Raw genomic sequence first — 21647 nt, 5'->3', positions numbered from 1 at the left:
AATTTTAACAGCTTTTTTACTGTTTAAATGTGACATTGTTTAATGTACTATTGGGTTCAATAACGAGTAATGAAAAGAAGGGAGGAGGGAAAATTAGACTGTAAGTGATGAATGTCGTAATATCTATAAGGACAATGCAAAAAGACAGTAAAAGTCCCTGTTTAAGATATTTCCGACAGCCCCCGAATGCAGCACATCTCCGTGCCATGACCCGGATGAAGTTCTGTTCAACTTTATATCCCACAATTCCTTTCTCCGTCTTCCTCTTTCCCTTCTGCAGCTATGTCCAAGAGAGGTATGAAACCCACCTTGTCAAATCCAAATTCATCTACTGTTTTTTACGCCCCGCCAGAGCTTATAATGTTGTTTATGTGTGATAGAGCAAGAAAGACAACATATATACTTGATTAGTTCTCAATTTATGAAAACAATTTATAACTTCTGAACGATAGCATTTTCGCTGGCTAGTTGGCGGAAGCCATGTTTCGCTGTCAACGCCATGTAGGCATGAAGCAAGTAAAGCTAAAGGCCGAATATCTGAATGTGCTGCTCGCTGTGAACATAAGTCATGTTTAATCGTGATAGGCTTAATGTCGTACCATTCAATAAGCTCTAACGATAGGTCCCGTGCTGATGAGTATCTCAGTAAGGTGAAGTTGGGCCAAGCTAGCTAAGCTAGACCTAGCCGGTAACGTTACATAGAGGTTACTGTGAATCGTGGATAGCTTGAATTTTCCGCCACTGTGAGAGCAAATTCATTTGTGAATAAATGGCGACAGCCGAAGAGTTTTGAAGAAATTATGGGGTGCAAGGTAACGTTAGTTCTCTGACAATACGTACCTTACTAATAACGCTAACATGCAGTTGGAAAATATCCATAGAATGGGAGAAGTGTAAAGATTTTTACTTGCTGGAAAAATGGCAACGTGTATTTGTCAAACAGCTCATGCTAGCCCCCTGCGTTATAAAGTACCAAGTTAGTTTTCCTGGCTTATGAAATGGGCAACAGACATGATGTATATTGTCAAACAGCTCATGCTAAGGTCAGTTTCTAAAAGGTTTAACAATCGTTTTTCACTCAGCTCATACTGATAGTGTAATGTTAAGCCTCAATGCTGACAGATGCATGCATTATAATGGCAGTTTTAGTAAGAGTCTTATTTCTTACAGGAATGCAAGCATGTTTTTAACTAACTTTTCCAATATTTATAGCTGAAAGTCTTAACATCATCTGTCAGTCTTGCTTAAAAGAAGAGTGATCAGTTTAACCAGTCAACAACTAAATCAGGATTTTCATTGTCTGCATATGAGAAACTAAAATGTTAGTGTGTTAAGGTAAGGAGTAAAACCGCTTAAACCGGATGTTAAATGCAGAGATGGTACTTTAATTTAATACAAGATGATCTCCGTTTCTTTTATCACAAATGGCTTGTCGTCTTGGTGGTAGTCCAGGTGAAACTGATTCTTTTCATTGTGTGTTCCTGTCTCCTTACAGGACGTGGAGGTTCATCTGGAGCCAAGTTCCGCATCTCGCTGGGTCTCCCAGTGGGAGCGGTCATCAACTGCGCTGACAACACAGGTGCGCCCCAATGAACCTACTGTATTGGCATGGCTCAAATATGCAAATTAGGTTTTGTGCAGGTGATATGAACTCCCAAGTTGAAGCAAAGTAATCATGGAAAATGCTTTTACCCATGTTAACCTTCCTGCACAGATAAGTGGGGAAATCTTGTCTACTAGACTTTTGTTATTGTTAAACACACTTAATCTAAAATCTTTTAGACTGAAATGGTCAGGAAATGCCAGCTAGCACTTTCTCCCTGTTTCCAGTCTTTATGCTAAGTTAACCAGCTGCTGGCTGCTTCATATTTACTGTTAGACATGAGTGGTGTCTTCTAAATCTGCAAAATAGCAAATGAATGTATTGTCACAAATTCTGTAACTATTCCTTAAACATGGCTCCTGGATGCTCGTAAGAATAAAACTAAATTCAGGTGTTAGTTTGTGTGTGTACAAAACTAACAGTGTGATCAAACTGCTATATTGTGGTGGTTAGACAAGCTCAGTGCAAGCTGGTAAATTAACAAGCAGTTGTATGCATACATATAACTTTATATTGATGGCTTTGATTCATTCTGGCTTACTGTAAGATTTGTATTTTTGGCCGACTTTTTCTCAGTGCTCTCCCCCTTCCAAAAGCACTTGCTTTGTCTGCTCAGTGGCTGGGTGAGTTGTCGTAGAAGGGAATATTGACCTCATCACTGTGGGTGAGATGGCAGCGACACTGTGGCTGACTAATCTCAATCAGTGCTGAGACAAACCGCTATAGCCTGTCATTTCTAAAACGGAAGCATAAATACCAGAATGTTCCTAAAAGTCCCAGCTCCTTGTTTATCTCCTTCTCCCATGCTGTCCCCTTTCTCAAGTTGGTGTTCTCCCTCCGTTCTTCAGGTGCCAAGAACCTGTACATCATCTCTGTGAAGGGCATCAAGGGGCGTCTCAACCGTCTGCCTGCTGCAGGAGTGGGTGACATGGTCATGGCCACAGTCAAAAAAGGCAAGCCAGAGCTCCGGAAGAAGGGTGAGTGCAAACGACAGGTGTCTGTGCAAGTTACTGTGGCGTTAGGGTTGAAGCAGCTTATTAACTCTCATATGAGCCACTGAGGTGGTTTGTGTTTAGGTGCTTGTGGAGGACAATGGTATTGGGTTCATTTGCTTTGAGAACTAAACATCAAGCTGAGGTCATTTTTGCTAATCTCCTTGAATGTCTGCAGACACTTGGACGGTAGAGTGTTGAGTAGTAAAGTGTTCAGTTTACACAAATTCTAATGTGCAGTAGTGTTTTCCAGGTGTGTATTTACAGCAAGCATCATTTACAATGTAACAGATGAGTTCCACTGTTGGAAACATACATATGGTGTTATGGCAGTGATGAGAAAATAACAGCTGAAATGAGAATTGAAATAATCAAGTTGCCAGTGTAGAATAGTGTTGAAATTTAGAGGGTGTCTATATTGGTTTTTAACTCCATATGAGTTGAGTGTGAGGAAGACTGAAAGCTCAGGCTGTCTCATTTACAGCTTTATGGGCAGGACACTGAATAACTCGTACTGCAACACAATCACTAACACAGTAGTTGGGTTAATACAGTATTTCTGGATGTTGCCACAGTATAATCTGTGGATTAAACTGGAGTGAAATTGTTTCTACTGCCAGTCTTTCTGTTGCAGTTACCATGTCTGTATTTTCCACCTAAGTCAAATACTGGTTAGCACAGGTGTGTGCTTTGTGTTAACCTGAATTGCCCACATTCCCTCTGCCCACAGTGCATCCTGCGGTGGTGATACGGCAGCGGAAGTCGTATCGGCGAAAAGATGGCGTGTTTCTGTACTTTGAAGACAACGCGGGTGTTATAGTAAACAACAAAGGAGAAATGAAAGGTGGGTTTGTTTGGATGCTACACCAAACTCATCTGTCATGCTCACTGTGCAGTTGTTTCTTGACCCCAGGGTCATTTCCAGAGAGAATAATAGATTTGATGTATTAGCTTTGCTCATGTATTGGTGTGTAATGACCTCAAGCTCAGAATTGAGAGCAGCCAGGTAGACTTGTCTTGAGGTATTTTAGATGTTTCAGTAATGTAGTTCTTTTCAGGGAGTATCATTTTGTTTGTAGGTGTGTGCTGAGTAAGATTCAAAGTTTATCCAAAGTTTTGCTCTTTTACAAAGAGGCATCAGTATTTCTTGCATCAGCTGCAGGTGGTAGGTTAATAGGAGGATATTTCCCCTTCCAAAAGCACTTGCTTTGTCTGCTCAGTGGCTGGGTGAGTTGTCGTAGAAGGGAATATTGACCTCATCACTGTGGGTGAGATGGCAGCGACACTGTGGCTGACTAATCTCAATCAGTGCTGAGACAGCTTTAACCAGCTCAATACAACCAAAGTCTAGGAAGTTGACATAAGTGTTATTGCTCTAACTTTTTAAATATTGTCCTAATATTAGTTAGTGCATTGACTCACCAAGGACTACTGTTTGTGAGAGTTCTACAAAAGATTTGTGGCTATACCCTGAAAACAAAACAAACATCTAATGCATTCAGTAATGAAGTTAACACTACTTGAAGTTTGTCAAGTCACCTTACCGCATTTTGCATTTTCTCCCTTTCCGTATTATGTTAAAATTTTATGATGAACACTGTTCACATTATGCAGCAGTCAGTTGTCCCTCATTTCACTGTATTTAAATGAAGCGTGCAGTGTTGGAACTAAACAAACTGCCTGCCTTCTGTGTGTCTGCAGGTTCAGCCATCACAGGCCCAGTGGCCAAAGAGTGCGCTGACCTTTGGCCCAGGATTGCCTCCAACGCTGGCAGCATAGCCTGAGCTGGACCTGCACCTCTGTTTGTTTTCAATAAAACTGTTGGTAATCAAGTCTTGGTGTTTTCATTTACACTTTTATGTAGAGGAAAGTATTTTGAAGGAAATGTAGTTAAAATGTTGAAAGATACTGTCAATGATCTGTATGGATGTGATACCATTTTGGGAGCATTTGAGGCTCAATACCATTAAGTAATGGATATTTGGACAAATTACCTTCTGAAAGCATAAGGGGGGGAATCTAATGTAAATTAAGTATGGGACCTTTGTCTTGTGTTCTACAGTCAATGTCAATTCAATTTTATATAGTGCCAATTCATAACAAATTATCTCATTACACTTTTCCTATAGCGCAGGACTAGACAGTACTCTTTATATTTACAGAGACCCAACAAATCCCATGACTGTTAGTTAACATGCTTTATTGTACCGTCACTTTCAAATATGACCGCTACTTCTAGCCAGCCATGAAATCAGTTTTCTACAGTTGGTCCAATTATCCTATTTGATATATGAATAAATACACCATGCTCCAAATGCCTTATTTTAACATTGCTTTGTTGCATCTATTTAATGCACTTGCTCAGACCTACCATTAGAGGGTGTATTCAAACTAACAAGACATGGGGGAAGGTATGACGATCTGTAAAAGCTTTATTTTTCAACCTTTAGCTTACAATTATTAACCTGTACAGTTCTTAAACAGTAAGTTGAACTAACTAAACAGTTGGTGATGCACAACAACATAGCACACATTTAAGAGGGAGGGTGTTAAGGAAGGCGTTCAGCCTACAGTAAGACAAACCACTGGGGATAAGTGTTCTAAACCTGAGTACCATTAAATACTGTCCTTTGAACCTGATTTAAGCTGACTGGCACTCTACCCTAACCAGCAATACACAGGGTATGTCTCCAGCATGAAGATGAGGACAGGAACTCGTGAACAGCAGACACAAGGATAGGACAGAAAGTCTCTGTTTGAACAGAGGGAATTTCCAGATCGAAGCATTTTCAGGTATACAAGCTCTGACAATCAGCACTTTGACGTGTGTTGTCAGGAGAACATGAAATAATGTAGTTACAGAAAAGCCCAGTCTGTGACCTCACTGCAGGAGAATGGGTCAAGAAAAAAAAAAAGCCACATTATTCAATATGTCAACAGTCACAAACGGAGACTAACATGTACAGTCTACAGGAGGGTGATAAATGCTTACTGGCATGTACTCATTAACATTACATTTGTATGTACCATCTGTTACTCCAGGTAGTGTGTGAATCATCTGTGTTTCTGCTTACACAGTCATTCTGTGTGTGTGTGTGTGTCTGGTCTACTTGGACATCTCTGGCCTTGCTCTGCTTACAGATGGAAACCAGCATGTCCATGGAGAGAAACCAGGATACCACCTGCACCCAACACTTGTTTCCCCCAATACACCAATACATTCATCTCACACATCCTGGCACTCCCTGACTCCGTCCACGTTCCCCAGTGGAATGATGGGAGGTTTTATGAGGTAAAGGAGTGTCAGGTAGGTAGGTAGATTGTAGATTTGCCCATGTGCAGGAAGGGATGAACTGAGAAATAAATACAGTTTCTATAACAGCAGAGAGTGAATATTTGTCCAGACCAAGGTGGCCTCACCCACAGTAGGCATTGCTCTTTCAGTACCTATACCTACTGTATCTGTCAGAGTGGCTCCTCTTCACCCCGTTTCTTACTCTTCACATCCATCTTCACAGTTCATTCCTCTTCATGCTTCACATGCATCTTAGGGCTGCAACTAATGACTCTTCATTATCTATCAGTTTTGTTTTGATTGAATCGATTATGCATAAGTCCATAAAATGTCTGACAATAGTGAAAATTGACCATCTCAAATTCTCAGAGCCAAAGGTGACAATCCAAAACTCAAAGAGATTCCATTCAAAATTCAAAAGCAGCTAATCCTCACATTGTACAAGCTGGAACCAGTGAATGTTTGACATTTTTGCCTAATAAATGACTTTAATGACAGTTAATTGATTATCAAAATTGATATTGATCAATTTTCTGTCGATCAAATAATCGATTAATTGACAGTTTGCTAAACTCATCCCCCAATCATTGTCCAATCATAGCTTAGCAACCGAATGCAGTGTGTGAGGCTCTAGAAAGAGCACTACTCAGCATTTAAAGAGTTTGGAGGGTGGTGTCTTTTCTTAAAGTTTTTTTTTTTTTACTCTCTCTAAAACCATAAACACAAGAGCAAAAGTGTAAGGAATAGATTAAACTATTTGTTGCTCTAATGAAAGCTGCAATCATTAACATCAGTGTTGCCAGATTGGGCGGTTTTGGGTAGCATTGTGCGTGAAATGGGCTTGGGCGGTAAAATGGGCTTGGGCGGGTGGACAGGATATACAGCACATACTGTAAACAGAAGAATTATCTGTCCCTTTCTTTGGGGTACAAAAAGTTATTTGAGCTGTCTCTTTATTTTTTCTTTATTTTTAAGTAAGAGGGCAGAAATGGAAAATATATAGTTGCATTGTACGATGTAGCCTCCTATCTACGTTCTAGCGCACTTTGCAAATGTTTTATTTTTATGTCATATTGAAAAATTGTGATGAACCACAATACTGTTAATACTGCTATTGTTTATTAATTCCTTTGTATTGTTTATTATAGATAATATTTGGGTTGGATTTTGAGCAATGATTGGGCTGAAAAACATCAAACCAATATGGCAACACTGGCTAACTAGCTTATTATGTATAGTAGAAACTGAGCAATTAATTCCAAGGCCTAGGAGCCTGTTATTAACTAACTCCATGAATTCATGGGTTACAAGGTTACGTTAAAAAAAAAAAAAAATCCTTCATGATAGCACACCCACTGTGCAGTATTTCCCCACAGTGTGAAAGCTGATCCTAGATGCTATCAGAGTTTAGGCTAACGTTAGCAGCTCTGTCCTGATCTTTATAGCCTACTCCTCCAACCCCAGCATTACATTTGCCAAACACATCCGTTAGTCCTCATCCGAAAAGCTTTTTCTCTTGTAATGGTAAAAGTGAAAAATAATGTTTACAAATACAAACAAAGTACGTAAGGTAAGCAGCCAAACAGAGTTACAGTATGTTAGAATAAAATAACAGTCTGATCTTACATTTTTCATTTTCATACTGATGAATCATTAGCTGGTGAAGAAGCTAACTTTTAGCCTTTAGTCTTTGGGCATGATATCATGAATGTAGCCATCAAGTGCATATTTAAGACCCTTGTCTTCTTGTTTTAAAACGAGTCAGCTGGAAACATTAAAAGTCAACTGGGGATAGCGTTTTTACCAACTCATGGAGCTAACGTTAATGCTAGTTTGGTTTTGGGTTGCCACCTTCAATGTGGAAAAATAATCCCTTATTTTTCATCTTGCCAGCGACCCCATGCAGAGGGGGCAGAAATCAAGCAGGGGGGTCTGGGAGTCCTCCCTCATGAGATTTTGAGTGTCATTTCCTGCATTTTGGTGAATTTTATGCACCAATTTGTACTTTTTATGCATCGATTTCAAAGTCCTCTGCTACTCTCAACATAAATGTAAAGGAAATAAAGAGTCAGTAAGAGTATTATAAAATAAGTGTAATTTTTACTTCAGTCCAAAACCTCTCATAAAGGATGGGTTAGCCTAGACTTTGGCAGATTAATGTCCACCAAGTGGGTTATTGGTTAAATTCTTCTCTCACACATAGTGTATCCATTAGAGTAGGGTGTGCACGAAAATAAGGGACAAATCGCCCAGTATTGATTCAGTACGGGACAGCGCATTTTATTTTTCATTGCGGGACGATCCCGTATTATACGGGACGGATTGGCAACCCTAGTTTGGTTAGCTAGCTAGCTACAGATGATAAAATCTGCTAGGACAGTTTCATTTGATGGTGGCGAAATTGATGGCCATGGGGTTGGAAATGAGAAGCTGCATTTGTCTGCCTCTGTCTGAAATCAGGGACCCATCGTATCAAAAATGACTAAGAATACTGATGGTAAATCTGACACCGTTATCACTGTAAACTGCATATGTGCTGTGCAAAAATGGAAAGCTTTGACAGGCATAGTGACTGTAACTAATGGGGGTGGGGCTTAGCGAACAATTGACTAATTATTTCAACACTAGTTCATCTCATTCATTTAATCAAATGTGAAATTTCTAATTTTCCAAATCAAAATTCTCTCTTATCAACTGAATTAGTTTTCACATTTTAAACAAATATTGGGTGTATTGCCATGAGAAAAAAAAAGAGTATTAAAAATTAAACTAAACCTAAATGTTCTAAAAATGGAACATATTAAAATGTGAAAACTACCAGGTCTCCAAAAGTACAGAAGAGGATTAGGGCCCTATGTAAAAAATGTATTTGAGTTCTGAGAATTCAAATACATTTTTCACATGTGGCCCTAATCCTTTTATGTACAAGTCATGTTTTCAAATCTTTGAATCTTTGACTTTTTTCTAAGGGTGTTGCCAGTTTCTCCCTACAGTTCCCTCTTTATCCTCAGCACCAACCACTCTGTAGATTATCCTACATTTTTTTGAGGCAGAGCTGTGCTGAAATAATCTAATTGGCTGTGTTAAACGTAAATGTGCATGTTGAGTAATGCTATATTGGAGCCCAGTTTAGCCCTCCTGATACTAATAGATAAAGTTAGAGTTTATTTGTACCTGTGGCTTTGCCTCTATGAAACATTTATTTAACACTCCACTTCATGGTATCACATCCAGTCTGGGAATAAACGGCCTCCCCCTGCTCTCCTCGTCCCTGGGGGGCTCGGTGCGGGCGCTGGGTGTCAGACTGGGCTGGGGGCGCTGCTCGCAGGTGGCCTGGGGATGGGTGTGCCACGTCCCATCTCGGTAGGTGCAGTAGCATACTGTCTGCTCATCCGTGTTCACACGCTCCCCAGCTGGGATCACCCTGTTCCCGGCAAAGCAGTTGGGACCTAGAGCGACAGGAAAGACAGTACAGGAATAAGTTGCTCACACAAAATCTTTTTTTACTAGGCCTTAGTAGTAAAATCAGTATTTTGTGTCTTGTTGGGAAAACATAAGCCTATAGCCTACGGAGAAACTACGGAGCCCCAGAGTGGCCATGGAGAAAGAAAAAAGAAAATTGAGGCCATGTCTTACTACATTGAGCACTCTAAATGCTATTGCATGCACACAAGATACAATTAATACCATTAATTCCCACCTTTTTGGTTAATTTGTGGGCACAAGATACAATTCGTTCCCACCAAGATACAATGAATGAATGAATGAATGAGTTGTGTGCGTCTTTACGCAGTTGGATTAAGATGTACCATAGTTGCGTGTTGATAGCCTACCGTTCAATGTATTCATGGTGAACATTTTAAACAATATACCTGCTAAACATCAGCAAGTTAACATTTGTCATTGTGAGCATGTTAGCATGCTGATGTTAGCATTTAGCTAAGATTCTGTAGAGCGTTTTAGCATCTTTCAGCTCATTGTTTTGGTTTTATGTCCCGCAACATTAATGTTTTGGTTCAGTCTCACCGCTCTCAGGGTTGTGTTAACAGCTTGTTTCTGCTGAACCCAAGTGGCCAAAAAATCAATCAGTCAGCTTTAAATACGGCTCGACTGCAAGTTATGGGAAAAAAGTCTCCCTCCTTCCTCCCAACAACTGCTGGTCTGATGCAGCACAAAGTGCAGATACTGACTTTTACGTAAGGTCAAATTAAACTTGTCTCCTTCCCGAAAAAGTCCTTCCTGTAAATGCTATTTCTTTTCCCCTCCAAAATGTGCTTGCATTATACTGTATAATGTGATATTTTCAGTGTAGCAGTTATGCGTTGTTTGGGCCGGACATACTGCATACCATGCAAGCAAAAATGTAAACAGTCTGCCTTTGATATCATTTGCATCCCTCATTCACAGATGGGGTTCCTTTATTTGGCAGCTACCTGCAAAACAATTACCAACGCCAGTCAGCAGGAGGACAGGAAGTACACTTCATCTGATGCCAGATCCAACCGCGTTCGTTAAAAAACCACAGCTGACGTGAGGGAATTTGGCAGCAGTTGGGGAAAAAAAAAAAAAACGCAAAACAATGACGCAACAAACCAAACCATCTGTCCCACTGTCTGTCCAGCAGAGGAGCAGTAAAAATCTAAACTACAACTTAACTACAACTGCCATAAAGCAGCTAAGCACGGTGAAGCAGATCACATGTGCATGTGGTTTTCTTTTAGGTGGTCATAATGAATCAATTAAATAATGCTTTTGATTGTTTAGCTGCTTTGGCTTTCCATTTTATTCTACAAAAAAGCAACACACAATACTTATTATTATCCCTGCTGCTATTCCTGTCTGACACACACCCACACACACACAAATCCCACCAATGTTAGAAAGGGGCTTTAATGCCAGTGGCAGTGAAAGCATGTATGACATAACAGGGATGGCTTTGTAAGCTGCAGGGTGAGGTGATGTAACCGGTGCTGCTTCTGAGAGCAGGGTCAACACACACAGTTACAATGACTGCTTTCTAATAATGTCTAACACATGCAGGGGGCATGTGTTTAAGTGTGTGTGTGTGTGTGTGTGTGTGTGTGTGTGTGTGTCAAACAGGAATAGCAGCAGGGATAATAATAGTAGATGACTTGTCCACATGAATGAAACTGTTGCCAGTTAAGAGGTTGTGAGTGGGAAACCCTTGATTCAGACTATTAGATTTCACCCTGGTCATTCACTATGTATGGAAGGTAAAATATGACTGCAAGTTGGAGCCCATAATTCATAAACCAAAGTTGTTTGCCTAGGCCCACTTACAAACGTAGAGAGCAGTAACTGAAGTAGTGAAGTTGAGATAAAGGGTTTTATGCTGGCTGGCAAATTGCATGACATATATAAAGTTTGTAATGCCTTTATTTTATGTCTTTTTTAGGCTGATTGTGTTTGTGGAAATCCACCCATATAAAAGCTCACTATCAGATTTTAAAATAACTTTAAATAATATGGTTAAGGATGCCAGAGCTACATACTTTTATAATCTTGTATCTAATCTTGTATCAATCATGATCTGTTAATGCACAGTGATACAGGAGAATGTTCTGTAATGGTACTATTAGATCTTAGTGCTTCTTTGATAGCCTCTCAATCAAGATTTGGTTGAGAGGCTCAGGCAGTGGGTGGGTATCTCTGGATCAATTACTGTACAATTACTGTACAGTACAATTACTGTTCATAATTACACCTCATCAACGGAATCAACAGAATCTCTGTTTTGTGGTGTTCCCCAAGGTTCTGTCCTGGGCCAGATGCTGTTTGCATTGTACATGCTTCCTCTCGGGCAGATAAGTTATTTTAAAGGTATCTACTACCATTGTTATGCAGACGATATTCAATTATACATTTTGTTTAAGCCTCAAAATATTGCAAAACTGTCTGTTCTACTGAACTGCCTCAACTCTATAAAATATTGGATGGCAGATAATTTTCTAAAGTTAAATACTGACAAAACAGAAGTTCTAATTTCTGCCCCAGCTGGCATCCCAAAGGTGATGGAAAGTCTTGGCCCTTTATCCTCTTCTGTTAAACCTACCCTCCATAATCCAGGCATTTCTATGGGCCAGGCTTTGAGTCTTGAGCAGCATTTAAATTGTTTGGTTCGCTCCTGTTTCTACCAGCTGAGGAACATTGCTAAACTCAGGCCCATTGTGTCCCTAGCTGAGATGGAGATGATTATTCACACGTTTATTTCCTCCCATCTTGACTACTCCAATTCCCTTTTCACCTGACATCCCTGGACCGCTTACAAAATGCTGCTGCTAAGCTTCTGACCTCCAAAAGGTCTTATGTAACACCAATCCTGATTTCTTTACACTGGCTTCCCATCGAGTTCAGAATTCAGTTCAAGATTCTTGTGATCACATTTAGAGCCTTGCATGGTCAGGAACCTACTGCAGCCCTAGGCGATTTGTTAATCGGGTGAAAGAGGAGGGCTTCCTTGTGCCTTTTTTTCCCAGAAGGTAGCCTATTTTTTGCCCCATGAACTGATTTTTAGGGGCATTCACTAAACTCTGAAATAATGTAGAATTATTACACTATATTTTCAAATAAACACTCAATTTGTGGCACAATAACAAGTGAGAACAGCAACAAAAAAAATTTGTTTGTGAGCATTTAAGGGGACTTTTGCTCCACGCTCTGTTACTTTCTGACCTGGCCTCTGTCATGCTGCTGCCACACCTTCTTTTTCTCTCTGCTGTAGATAATATTGATAAATTATTGAGAATCATTACATTTTGATGGAGCGTTTCTGTTTTGACCGGTACAGCTTTTCTAGCCTTTACGGCACTGGTTTAGTGGCCCAGGAAATTCACAGACCAATTGCATGTGCTGTAAATCTTTTCACATGGCATTCAAATCTGTGTATAACCATTGCGAGTTGAGTCAGTGAGTGAGGCACACATAGAGTATTAGAGAGTTAGGGGCAACTGTGGCTTAGTGGTAGAGCGGGTCGTCCACCAATCGGAAAATTGGCGGTTCGATCCCACATGCCACATGCCGAAGTGTCCTTGGGCAAGAACCCCAGGTTGCTCCTGAGGGCTGTGCCTTCGGTGTGAGTGTGTGATGCGTTTCTTTCTTTCAACTGATGAGCTGCCATCAGTGTATGAATGGGGTGAATGTGATATATAGTTGAAGCACTTTGAGTAGTCGGAAAAAGACTAGAAAGGCGCTATATAAGTACAGTCCATTTAGAGTAGAGACGAGTCAGAGAAATAATTTAACATGGAAAAGTAGTTTTATAGCACATGGAAAAGTAGAATGGACAGACTCTTTCATGTTCCCACAAGTTCAAAACCAGTATGTCGTGTTCTGAGACCGTGGCGATTATTAAAAGCCGTAATGTGAAGCTACAAGACAAAGCACAGAGCATCTTTTGAGCAGGTTATTTTGGTCGTTTTTCTAACAAGGGGGCTGGCACCCCCCCTCGCCGCCCCTCAAATTGCCTACTGCCTGTAGGAATCTGAGGTCCTCTGATCAGGGTTTGTTGGTTGTTCCTCGCTCCAAGCTCAAGACAAAAGGACACTGCTTTTGAGGTTGTAGCTCCTAAACTTTGGAACTCTCCCCCGTCGGACTTATGGTCTGTGCACACTATGGGACACCCTTAAAAAGCACCTCAAGACCCAATTGTTTTGACTTGCTTTTGTTTAATTCGTTTTTGTTCATTTTTGTTTTGCCTTGTGTTTTTAGCTTGATGTCTGCATTTCATGTCTGTTGCTCTGTCTCTTTTTTGTCTTTTATTGTGAAGCACTTTGTGACATCTGCTCTTGAAAGGTGCTATACAAATAAACTTACTACTTACTTACTCTGCAGGTGGAAACCTTGGCTTGAGAGTGGTGCAAGAGTAAATATCAATGGGGGACCAAACACATTAGTTATCCTCTGTGGACCATGAATAATCATGGCAAATTAAAGAGACATCCTGAAATTAGTTTTAGAGAAACTCTGTCATGGACCAAAGTGTTGACCTGACAAAGAGAAAGCACTTGGGTGGAAACCCAGCACTGACTGAGTCTTACCAGCCTTACAGATGGGGCAGCAGTGGTTGGGTTCGTAGGTGGGGTTGACACAGTGAGGGGCGGGACAATCCGAAATGCTGCAGTACACCTCTCTGTTGGCCTCGCAGCGACATCGCTCACACCTCGACAACTGGAACACAGACAATTTGAATTTTATTGACTTCGAGCTTATGTGGCCATTTGAACAATCAGTGCTGTCTCATTAATTGTGAAGATTTGGGGTAATTACAGTAAACAAATGAGACCATGGCAGAGATCACTGGTAGGCACTGTCTCACTGGTGTGTTACAGAGGATGTAATCTCTATAAACAGATATCTGCATATGAGTGCAGAATCTCTAGGCAAGGGACAAGATTTTGGTATCCGAAGCATTCTGGTTTCCGTTTGTAGTCTGAGTAGTATTGACCAATCACGTTTGAGCAGGCTTTGGTTGTATGCAGGTAAACAGTCTGTGTGGAGGGCAATAGAGGCGAAGCGCATTGGCCGAAATGCAATCACGGAACCCATCGGCTATCATCTGACAATGATTTAGCTTTTTTATCAACATTAGAACCCTAAAGATTAGCTTTTTATTAGGTTTTTAAAATGCATCTGCATTCAAATCGGCATCAGAGAATAGCTGACGGGTTCCAAGATTGCTAATTGAACTGTAAACAATGACCAGTGCACGGAAGAGGAAGTCTTGGCCCGGATATCCATTATCCGGATATCCACTGGCTACACAGGAAGAATGAAAAAACAATTGCCTATTTACATATCCAACAGATACGGAGTAGCATTATCATTAATTTGGAGTCGTGTTTGTGTCACCTGATAAATGTAAGTCCAGTATTCACTCTATTTTAGCTCTGTTTTTGGTCTCTAACCTGAAGAGAATATCTGTCTTTTTAGCGGTTAAATGTTCCACTATGTTCACCAGCTAGTTTCTAACTTTGTCTGTGGGCGGTTAGCAGGCAGTAATTATATGGGTTCGTCACTACAAGCGACTCCTTTCACATTACGCATAGTAATTTGTTTCATTATTAATATAAAAATTTTGACTAGTGTAGCTTTAAGCTTTCTGTAGGAGTAGGTGTAGGACAGGGATTTTAGTCAGTGTTTCCCAACCTCTTTTTGGCAAAGCTTTTGGCTTGTGACAGCTTTGTGAAAGCTTTGGCATTCTACACTCTAGAGCTGAATCATTAGTCGATTAATCGATTAGTTGAGATTAGTTGACTATTTTCATAATCGATAAATCTTTTATTTTGTTTAGTAAAGCAAAAATGGCAAACATTATCTAGTTCCAGCTTTAGAAAATTGTGATGGGTATTTTTAATGATTAACAAAGAAAATAATCCGCAGATTAATTGATAATGCAAATAACCATTAGCCTAGTTGTAACCCTAGTCGAGTCTCAACTCCTGTGACACAGGTTGCAGGTCCATATGTAAATGGACTGCACTCCTTTCTACCACACAAAGCATTGTAGAATTTGCCTTTCTTTAACCAATAAAGCAAACAAGTCCTCCAAATTAAACAACAAAATACATTGTTTGATTATCCCCTCTAGAACAATACATAGAAGCGTTTTCTGATCTGACGCCCCCATCAGCAGGAAAAATAAAAATATTTTATGATGTGACAACGCTATGGTTAAGGTTTGGTTGGGTTTAGGCACAAAAACAACTTGGTTAGGTTTAGGGAAATGTCATGGTTTGGGTTAAAATAAGTACGTTAAGGTTAGGGGACCTTCCCTGTAATGTTTACAATAATAAACACATGGTTAAGGTTAGAAACGGTCGTGGTCATGCTTTAAAAAAAAACAACAACAGGGTGTGGCAGTGGACTGGAGGAATTGATACTCTACTTTCTGAGCCAAAGCTATGTCTACAAGTTGTGAGCAGTTCAACCAAAAAAAATGTTGTTTCCTTCTTTGATTGTTTCATTTCAATAGTTTTTGGAGGCCTGAAGTGGTAAAATTGTTCTGTAATTCACAATAAAAATGCAAAAATTTGAGAAATAACTGTAGTACGTTTTATTAATACAACATCAAGGCTGGATTAACCAGACTAAGAGGACAACTAACCTGGGACCCCACCCTTACAAAACAAAGCATGAGTGAATGTATCATAAACCATTTCACAATATATCATCAATAAATAATCTCATGTTTGGTTTATAGGCAAAATAATGAAGCTGCATGTGTAGTCTGCTGTGTGCAACTGTACCTGCTGGGGACTTTAAAGTAACAGGGTACATACTGTCGAGGTATGCTAACCTCTCTCCGAGTTGGTTGATGAGAAGGGATCCACACAAATGTCTTTAACTAGTATTTATATCCTCACAAATATCACAAACAATCTAACAATACAGACAAATACAGATATATCTGGAGACACAGCACAGAGACCTCTCCAGGCGATCTCCCCGCTATGTCTGAAGCAGCAGTACAAAAGTAGTTGGTTATATGGCCTGAGCTCCTCCTGGTGCACAATACTATGTAAATGCCTACGTTCACACTTCCCCCATTCCTCTTGACCTTCATTCCATTCTCAGGTGTGATCAGAGCGGCTGGTCAGTGAGGATATGCGAGTCACCCCCATGCACTGATCAAACCACCCATATCAACAGGGTGTCGGCTCCGGCCTGCCAACACATGTGCATACACTTCCTCCCACTCTTTGTCATCACCTCTGTATGTCACCATAGGATTATCATATCCACTGTACCTTCCCCCACTTTCTCTTATCTAACTTATCTAACTTATCTTATCTTAGTTGCAGTCTATGGTGCACAACAGCTGCTGACCTGAGATGTTGCATGAGTTAGACTTGTACAGAGGCAAACATCTTACATACAGGGTGTACGTAGCACAAGCTATCAATCATAATAACACAGCCCAAGTTTTCATATTGACAATACACAATGCACAGAGTGAGAAAGGGTGAAGCCACTGGGCTAATCCAGCAATGACAATATGCAAACATTCTATTTTCCATAGCCTAAATCAACATCTTATATTAATATGATAGAATATCGAATAGAATGTGGTCACTATTGGGTACCAGACACATTTAAGTGTTCATGTCAATAATATTATGTCATGCAGACAAAATAAGCACAAAGAGATACCAGTAAGTAGGCTACAGTGCGTCACATGAGCTCACTGCATAGCACCTGTACATGTAAACTCCCAATGCACTAAAATGCTCATACTTTATTATAGATAGATGTTGTGTAGAAATGTCAAATAACGCACGATGACTGAGCAGCTGCCTCATTAAATATATGTGGAGCTGTGTGAACTTGTGAATGGGACGGGGGAGGGAGGGGTGTAGAAGTTTGGATCTTTCTCACCCTGAACTCCTCTAGGAGCCGGTACGTTTTGCCCCCGTAGACACAGACCCTGGCCATAGCCTCGCACACCGGACAGCATGCCTTATATCTGATCCGCGTGCACCGGGGGTGGATGCGGGGACACTTGGGTCGGACGCACACGGGACCGTCCACGGTGCACGTGCACGGACACGCCGTGGAGCTCGGGTAATAAACCTCTCCGATGCCGTAAACAAAACCGTGGTCGTCGATGCACCACTTCCCCCGGTAGTCCCCGAACTCGTAGTCCAAGTCGGTTTTGGAGGAATACTCCGCCGCCACCGCGAGCTCCGCGACGCGCCCAGTACCGCGAGGCGGCGGCAGCAGCAGCGCGAGCGCGACGGAGAGGCAGCTGAGCGCGCGGTGCCTGTGGCTCATGGTGACCGAAACCATCTGTGTGTGTGTGTCTGCTGCGCTCCGGTGAGCTTCTCCTCCCACCGTCAGAGGCGCCGGTGACGCCGAAACATGCGCGTCAGTCCGGAGTGTCACTGAAATGCAGCCCCGGGGTTTACCCATCTCCACTCACCGTCAGCCAGGTGTCAGCCACAGCCTCTTCAATTAGTCTAGATTTGAGCCACGCCTATAGGTATGACTTCAATAACTGTATTAACAGAAAACAAGCTACTGTCAGGAAAAGGGGTTTATTTATTTGCACAAGCAACAAGACACAGACATATCATAATGGAGTAAAGGAGGAAAAAATGATTCTGCTGGTGAGAGAGAAGGGCTTATAAAGACATCACCAAAAAAAAGAGAACAGTTTATCAATAAAGACAAACAAACACAATTAGCACTACATATAAAAGAACATAGAAATGAGACAGAAATAGAACTAAACAGAAGAACCAGTAAATTATGTAGGCCTGTGTCAGTTGCTAATAGATAGGTATAAGGGAGAAAGTCTTGTGGCTCACCGAATAAACTCTAAGCCTAAATGTACATGTACTTTGGCAGAGAGGACGATTGTGTTGCAGTATAATGGCACTTAATCCACAGCTGAGCTTCCTTGTAAGTGATAGAGAATTGACAGAAAGCAATTCATTTACACCTCTGGTAAATGTGTGGATGAATTTTGTCTGAAGAAAATGTATTAAATGATAGAGGCACCAAATCAGGGTTTACATGAGAAATAGAAAGAATCTTCGATCTGACTGCCAAATGTAGTAAGTCTGACTGATCCTTTTTGGAAAGAAAGCATCTTAGTAAGGTTGGTGGAATAAGTGGCAGCCCAAACAGTATAGCAATAGGTGAGGTAAGGGTAAATTAAACTGCACTACAAACATTTGCAATAAACCAAACTACTTTATACACTTTATAATACGGGTGCAAAGCATTAAATAATGGATATTGCATAAGTTAAGATGGGTTAATGTAGGATGTATCATGAATTCCTGTTGCTCACCATAAACAAATGATCAAGTCACTGTGAGATTATGTGATTAATTAACACTTAATAGACTTTTCTGACAGCAGACATTTTGACTTGTCATAATAGGGAAAGCACAGGTGTGACTGATAATATGAACAATGGCTTTGTTTTATTCAAGTGGGACAGTGAACAATACCAGGACCCTGAAACTGAAGCAGCTAAATGGAATTCAGCCATCATTAACTTTATTATTTACACGTGAGCTTTTCTTGTCAAAAGGTCTTGCGTGAAGAAGGCCTATCAATTCATGATTGTTAACTCACGGTCACTTCAGTCATTGATTATATGCCACCAAATTAGGTGGAGTCCTTAGAAAAGGACATTTCAGACTCGTGCATCTGATCAGCCTCTCTGAAAGCAGAACAGTACCTCTTCTCTACAGGCCAGCGGGTGGAACACGAGTTGTTTTTCAATTCTGATATTTCTGCTGTTGTTGAAAGAAGTGGAGTGTAGCACATACTGTAAGAGAAGGGAAAAAAACATCCAGCAGGTGCCGGCTGACAAATCAGGGGAAAATGGACAGACGCGTTTAAGCGTACGTCAACAGTTTACATTGTAAGGAAGTGAGGGAGAAAAACTGGCAATTGTTTTTCTCAGGAATCTGACTGTGACTTATCATCATAGAGATGTGTTTCTGTTGTTTGCTTCATATTTCTGTGAGAACGGGTAGCAGCTCTCAGAGAGGCTGATCAGATGCATAGTTCTGAAATGCCCTTTCAATGTAACTGGATTCCAGGTGTTTGGGTGGTTTTAAATGAACGTCTGAGTCAAACATTCATTAACTGATGATCCATTAACTATAACTCATAGTGACTTGATCATTTATTAATGGTGAGCAACAGGATACATCCTGCATTAATTTATTAAATCATCATGAGTCATGTATTAGCTATACATTACTTGTGTACCCTTATTATAAAGTGTTACCAGATTGGCTAATGTCAGGAAAATGTGATTAACCCTAATCCTCTTTAACAGCTCAAAACCATATTAATTGTTTGAAAACGAACGATGCATTACTTTACTTTTGCAATTATTATATTTTCTACACACACATCAGTGCGGTCTGAACCATAAACAATGGGGAAACAATAAGGAGATAAAACCAGTGTCAACAAAATTCCTTGTTTTAGATTATTATTATTTTTTTTATGTTTTGTGTAGTCTCCTACCTCAAGCATACACAATTGTATTATTATGAAAGCCAACTGGGCAAAGCAGGAAACGGTGCCTTACGGTGCCAGACACCCAGGGGCCCCAAAATTAACTCAAACTAATTTTAACACACAGAAAGAAATGGGGCCAGGGAAGATTATTCCAGCGCAGGAGTTTTAGTTGGTTTCAGAGTCTCTGGCTGCATAATGAAGCTGCCAGTCAGCTGCGTGCTCTGTGCTTAATGGGAACTTGCAACAGCGTACAAACACACTACACAAAGTGGGACGTGTGGGGGGTCAGTATAGGGTCCCAGCAACATATTTTTGCCCCAGGTACCCTAACAGGTATATCATGGTTCACTGAGGAAAAGGTGATTGAAATGCGGCAAACCCACAGTCTGTGGTTCTGTCACAGAAAGAGCAGACGGCATCGAGCCACTAGCAGAGATACATCAGCAATGTAGACCAACACAAGAAAGCTTTTTGCGTTTTTGCACAGGGTTCTCTGTTCTTTGCACAAAACAAATGAAAGTAACCTTCAATGCTGAAACAGGTTTTGGTAGAAGGCCTTTTGCTATAAGTGTGGAGTCATAATTGATGTTCCTTATACATACAGCTCCTTCCCAGGAGTTTGATAATGTTCTATCTGATAACTTCTTTGCAGTGGACATCATATAAGGTGAGGTGTCCATAAACAATACTAAATGCATTAACTTGAGAATCTCCACACTGCCTTGCATTCCAAATAGACATACGGCTCAGATGGAATGGAAGAGGAAAAGCATTGCGAGGTAACGCAAAACATATTGCGAGGGAATGCAAAAGTAGTCCTAAAAAATGAGGGGGCTCCGTACACAAGTGACTAGTGTGAATAAAAGTGGTATTACGAATGTGGTGTGATGCATTTCCTGTGCTTCATGTTTGGGGGGCCCCCTGGTGGCCAGAGGCTTTAGTTCCTTAACTGCATCCCAACCTCTAGATAGTAGATTTATGGTTTGTCACAAGCTTTGGTGGCAAATGAAAGAAACTGATGACTTGACTCCACTTTTTCAAATGCTGCTGATTCACATCTACAGACAACTTTTAGAGGGTTACTATGTTTTTGTCCAGCTTAAAAACTAAAACGAAATGTGTAGAAAATGGAACAACTAAAGCAATGTTCGGCCTCTGGTCGTATTTGGGAGAAGTTTGCCCTCAAGGTTGTCTTCCAGAAAGCCTTACCACTTGGTTAGCTTTAGGCACCAAAACTACTTGGTTAGCTTTAGGAAAATAGAAAGGGAGAAAGCCTTTTTGTCAGAAAGCCCTGAAGGCCCTGAATGCTCTCTTGTCCGGGCAGACATGGTGGTGGATACGTGGTTCTCAGCACTGAACATTATAGGTTATTCAGTTTGCTACATACATTGAAACACTGAGGGTAAGTTTATTTAAGTTGGTTATTCGACAGACATTCACACAAGATCCAGCGGCGTCTTCTTACTCAGTTTCACCCCGTGTTGGCAGTAGCAGGACGGTTAGCTCACCTCCCTGCCCTCGCGCTTAACTGCTGAGGGTTGACTTAGGGACCATCAATAAATTAGTGTCTAAAAGACACAATACAAATGTTTTTTTCAATACCTTCATGCTGACTCGCCCATATTTGTGAACATTTTGATAAAGAAATAGTCGTAGCCTGGTCATTGACAATCACTGATACCAATTACACACACAATGATTACATAAAGGCACACAAATGAAAGCAACCCTCAGCCATAATACATAAAGA

The 21647-nt window shown here is 40.7% G+C and overlaps 2 protein-coding genes across 3 annotated transcripts; one reads left to right on the top strand and one right to left on the bottom strand.

The window, feature by feature from the left end:
• Window positions 1–219: 219 nt before the first annotated feature.
• rpl23 (ribosomal protein L23) lies at window positions 220–4427 on the top strand. Its single transcript, XM_044182110.1, has 5 exons — window positions 220–295; window positions 1496–1579; window positions 2452–2580; window positions 3326–3439; window positions 4297–4427. Exons 1-5 carry the CDS (start codon window positions 283–285, stop codon window positions 4377–4379), a joined length of 423 nt encoding a protein of 140 aa, XP_044038045.1. The 5' UTR covers window positions 220–282; the 3' UTR covers window positions 4380–4427.
• A 582-nt stretch (window positions 4428–5009) lies between these two features.
• On the bottom strand, window positions 5010–20350 carry si:dkey-283b1.7 (von Willebrand factor C domain-containing protein 2-like). 2 transcript variants are annotated; one of them, XM_044182088.1, is made up of 3 exons: window positions 17285–20350; window positions 13957–14077; window positions 5010–9339 (listed from the first exon to the last, which is right to left on the bottom strand). In XM_044182088.1, exons 1-3 carry the CDS (start codon window positions 17816–17818, stop codon window positions 9107–9109), a joined length of 888 nt encoding a protein of 295 aa, XP_044038023.1. In that variant the 5' UTR covers window positions 17819–20350; the 3' UTR covers window positions 5010–9106. The 2 variants fall into 2 exon arrangements, with proteins under 2 accessions (XP_044038023.1, XP_044038022.1); XM_044182087.1 differs by having other exon boundaries at window positions 13948–14077; window positions 17285–20335.
• Between the last annotated feature and the right edge of the window lie 1297 nt (window positions 20351–21647).

Source organism: Siniperca chuatsi, linkage group LG21 (genome assembly GCF_020085105.1).
Source record: "Siniperca chuatsi isolate FFG_IHB_CAS linkage group LG21, ASM2008510v1, whole genome shotgun sequence".
NCBI classification, from domain to species: domain Eukaryota; kingdom Metazoa; phylum Chordata; class Actinopteri; order Centrarchiformes; family Sinipercidae; genus Siniperca; species Siniperca chuatsi.
Note: the sequence above shows the minus strand (reverse complement) of the source record. Positions and strands in the feature narration are given on the sequence as shown.